This window comes from Typha latifolia, chromosome 3, assembly GCF_019914945.1.
Source record: "Typha latifolia isolate L0001 chromosome 3, TyphaL0001v2, whole genome shotgun sequence".
Classification (NCBI taxonomy): domain Eukaryota; kingdom Viridiplantae; phylum Streptophyta; class Magnoliopsida; order Poales; family Typhaceae; genus Typha; species Typha latifolia.
The window spans coordinates 3,606,987-3,611,292 of NC_133088.1; the positions used below are offsets into that span (position 1 = coordinate 3,606,987).

General features: G+C 43.9%; 1 protein-coding gene across 1 annotated transcript; it reads right to left on the minus strand.

Moving 5' to 3' along the window:
- Nucleotides 1-2,316: 2,316 nt before the first annotated feature.
- LOC140783314 (protein kinase PINOID-like) lies at nt 2,317-3,913 on the minus strand. Its single transcript, XM_073130160.1, has 2 exons — nt 3,393-3,913; nt 2,317-3,270 (listed from the first exon to the last, which is right to left on the minus strand). Exons 1-2 carry the CDS (start codon nt 3,911-3,913, stop codon nt 2,571-2,573), a joined length of 1,221 nt encoding a protein of 406 aa, XP_072986261.1. The 3' UTR covers nt 2,317-2,570.
- Between the last annotated feature and the right edge of the window lie 393 nt (nt 3,914-4,306).

Sequence of the window (4,306 nt, forward strand, 5' to 3'; positions counted from 1 at the left end):
CTATCTGACCCGACTCGGATCGGATTCGGATAAAAAATTTCTATCCGATTTGGATACGGATAGAATTTTTGAAAAAAAAATCGAATATTAATTCAGATACGGATATCTGATATTCAATTACCTTTTTAAATAATTTACAGTTTTTAATTTACTTATTTAAATAGCAAATATTAATATTGTTACTAATAATACGTTATATATTATTTCTAGAGATTAATTTCTCTAATTTTACATATTTGACATACAAAAATTTATTTGTTGTAAAACTCTTAATATTTTTGTGTTAATTATATATAAATAAAATATTATAATTTTTTTAAATTCAATCAATATTCGTTTAAGAGTCAATCCTCTATCCATAAATTATCCGTATTCGTTTAATTAGAATATGGTTTTAAATTTTGCTAACCGTCCAATATCTGTATCCGAATTCATATCCGAACTAAAAAATATGGATCCAGATATAGGTTGAGAACTATCTAATCCGTATCCGATCCATTTTCACCCCTACTAACATGGCAACCACAAAGTAGACGCCATGAATGCTAAGCAAGCCTTATTCTCTCTGGGGTCTTCACTCCACACCATGGTGATCCAGTCTATGATAGACTTATTCAACCAATCAACACCCAACCTTGGCTAGAAGCTAGCTGCTCTGAGACCTCTTTCACGTATCTGCATGCAAAAAACGATGCTCGATGCTTTCCCTCGATGCTTTCCCTATGGATACCACATAGGGCATAGTTTTCGTCCAACCCCTTGGATGGAATACATATGAGCCTTGGTTGGGAGTCTACCCCAAAGGAATTTCTAGGTGAATAATCTCACCCTGAAGTTACCACCATCTTCCACCCCACCCATCTAGCCTGATGAGGTGGTAGGAGGAAGGCATAGATGGATTTGGCATTCGGCTCCCCAACCATATCTGGCAACTAGATCCAATTGTCTTGCCCGACTGCCGCTACTAGCATAGTATATTGATTTTGAAAGCCAGCTCGAGACCTGCTAGCAACAAATCGTTCTCCCATCCCCAACTAGGTCACGACACCCTATCCTAAGGGAAATCTTTGTGGAGACTTGAGCTCTCCAAACCCAAGACGCCTTTGCTAGATGAATGGGTTCCCATGGGTTGAGTTCGCCGTATTTTGCTCTCAGGATCTTCACCCAGGAGCAATTTGCCCGGTTTAACATCTTGAGTGGTACTCATGATTTTTTTTAATTATTCATGAGCTTGAACGACGCCAAGACCTATTTCAAGTCATCGCACGGTCAAACTGTTCTTCCAAGTTAACCATAATACCAAACCATCAACTGAGTCAAACCGTTGAACCAAATTAATAATTATTTAATGTTTGAGTTGATGTTATGACTTTCTTAGTCATCAATAATAATACCTAGCAACTTTTGGTTGGCGTCGCACTCACGAATTATCAAAATGAATAGGAAAAAAAAAATGAAAAGATTGATTGAGTCGATGAGATGCATGTCGTGGGTAGAGGCAAGTCGCATCGGGGGTCATTCTGAGGTTAGAGAAAGAGGGAGCAGCAATGTGGAGTAGCCCATAAAGGTTAGTACGCATTCGCATGCAAACTATGCACTAGCCAATCTCCCACATGTGACCACTTTGATTAGACCATTCCATAAAATAAAAATCCACGTATACCGACCAACTTTGGTAAGGCCTGATCACACGTAGAATAACTCTAATTCTAGAAAGGAAAAAAAAAATTAATACGAAAAAAAGCTAACAATAATATAAGTTATTTTATTTTTTAGTTGAATACTAGTATAAAAATAATTATTATATTGGATATGATATAAAGTTAGTATTAAAATAATAAAGGATATTTAATTTGTATTGAAATTTGATTTAAAATAATAAAAAATATTTTAAATCAGATGATGAGAATATTTTTTTATTGGATGTAAATTATTAGTAATTAGATATTGTCTAGAGATAAAATTCTAATTTTGAATAAAAATTATATGGAATAAGAGAAGAGAGAATAATGAATTAGTAAAACAGAAAAATTAAGTTATTTGTATCCTATGAATAAAAGGAAGCTAAGTAATTATTGTGAAGAAAATTATGCATACCATAGATTAAAGAAGTGGTGGCAATAGCTTACACTCGATATGGTTTAATATGTTGGTTAAATATATGTAAGATTAAGTGTCAGAAAGAGTTCGACATTTTGTCTAATCCTATGTCTAGTCTTAGGGCCCAGGAATAACAAAAGAAAAAACAACCCACATGCTGCACCTGGCCCATTACCTGAATTAGCTACTAATTACTCCTCATTTAGCTTCAATTAATTTGGATAAAGTACGAGGTCTTCAATAAGTCAATGCCACTATATTTACATCCTAACCCTTAATTAATTAATTAATTAATTAATTAAACTCGACTCTATCTACTTCAGATAGAACAAAAGGAACACGTGGCAGACAAGCATTTCTGGCGCTCCTTGCGTTTGGAGTACGTGCTCCTGTTCGGTGGGCAGGGGATCACGTGGCCCCAAGCCCACGTCACATGTCTCTGACAAAGCCAAGGGCAAAACGGGGAAGAGCTAAAAGTACTCGAACCGGAGCGGCTTCTCCCTCTCCTTGCACGAACCGGACCGGGAGATTAGCCCAGGGACGAAGGGCGGCCGGCACGCGCGAAGGAGCGCAAAGTTCACCCCCTTGAAGAACGCATGCCCCTTGACGTCAGCGGCGCCGCGCGTCGACCCGAGCCGGCGGATCGGGTCCTTGGCGAGCAAACCGGCTATCAGATCCCTCAGATCCGAGCCGGCTGGGTCGGAGCACGTGGGAAACACGAGCGGCCTCTTCACGATATTGCGCAGGGTGGCCTCGTTGGTGGGGCCCACAAAGGGGGTGCGCCCATACACCATCTCGTATAGGAACACCCCGTACGCCCACCAGTCGACCGCGTTGCCGTGGGCCCTACCGGAGGCCACCTCCGGCGCCACGTATTCGTGGGTCCCCACGAACGAGCCCGACCTGGCTCCGACCGGCTCTGCCACGAACCGCGCGGTCCGGCTCTTCCGGGCCCGGAACAGGCGGTGGTCCGGGAGGCACGTGGGTGAGGCGGCGAGGTCAACTTGCTCGAGGATCGGGGACGACGTGGACTCGAGGGAGAGGTCGAAGTCGGAGAGCATGATGTGGCCGTCGGATCTGATCAAGATGTTCTCCGGCTTCAGGTCTCGGTACACGATCCCGAGCAGGTGGAGGTACTCCAAGGCGAGTAGTACCTCCGCCGCGTAAAACCTGGATGTTAGGATTGGAAAAGAAATTTTAGAGGGAGTAAACCAATAATAATTAAATTAAATTAAATTATATATTAAAAAAAACACCCTATAGCTAAGAATAAAATAAATAATTAAAATTACCTAGCGGAAGAGATAGAGAAGCGGAGTCCAGGCTGTCGATGGCGAAGGGAGTGGAGATCCCCACCGCTACAATACTCCATCACTACGCAAGAGTAATGCGGCGAGGCGTCGAAGTCCGCATAAAGAGTCGGGAGGAACGGGTGATCGAGAACCCTAAGTATCCGCTTCTCCGCCGCCGCCCTCCCCAGCTTATTCTTCTCCGCCAACACCACCTTGTCCACCACCTTCATCGCGTACAAACACCGCGGCTCCCCGCGCACGTGGCAGAGGTACACGGTCCCGATGTCCCCGCTCCCGATCCGACGGACCAGATTGAAGTCCCTCGGCCCCATGATTGCCGGGAGGCGCGATCTGATCGCTGCCCAGGCCGGGTCGGAACACCGGTGGTGAGGCTTCCCCGGCGGCGGCCTCGGGGAGCAGCACGTGTCTTCGAGGGAGAGGAGGCTGGAGCTGGAGCTCTGGCTCGAGGTGAGGGTCTCGGAGCCGGTCTCCAAGTCCGAATCCTGGGGGAACTCTAGCATTTTCGGATCCAAATATAAACACCACCAATTTGATTCACTGCTGCTCTATCAGGATCCTTTGAAATGGCATCGGAGAGGAGCTGAGCTCTAAAACTTTCTCCTCGCTCGCTACGTTTTGGTGGAGAAAGGAAGAGAGGACGGTTGGGCATTTATACCAGCGGCGAATCGAGGTATTTACCAATATTGTAATATTTGTTTCTTTTCGAGAAATTTGTAAGTAACACCCTACGCCTACGCTTGTGCGAATCGTTGTGAGTTTTGACCATAAAATTACACGACTGTAGGGTGTTTTACGCAAAATTTGCCGCCCCTTTAGTTTTCCTAAAGGAGGGCGAGTGGTAGGACTGTAAAAAAGTGCAGAGAGTCATGTACAAAAGCACCCAAGGTGAAGAC

Coding starts and splice junctions, on each gene's coding strand:
- LOC140783314 (XM_073130160.1), bottom strand. CDS start 3,913: ATGCTAGAGTTCCCCCAGGATTCGGACTTGGAGACCGGCTCCGAGACC. Junction 3,271..3,392: donor TTCTCTATCTCTTCCGCTAG/GTAATTTTAATT, acceptor CCTAACATCCAG/GTTTTACGCGGCGGAGGTAC.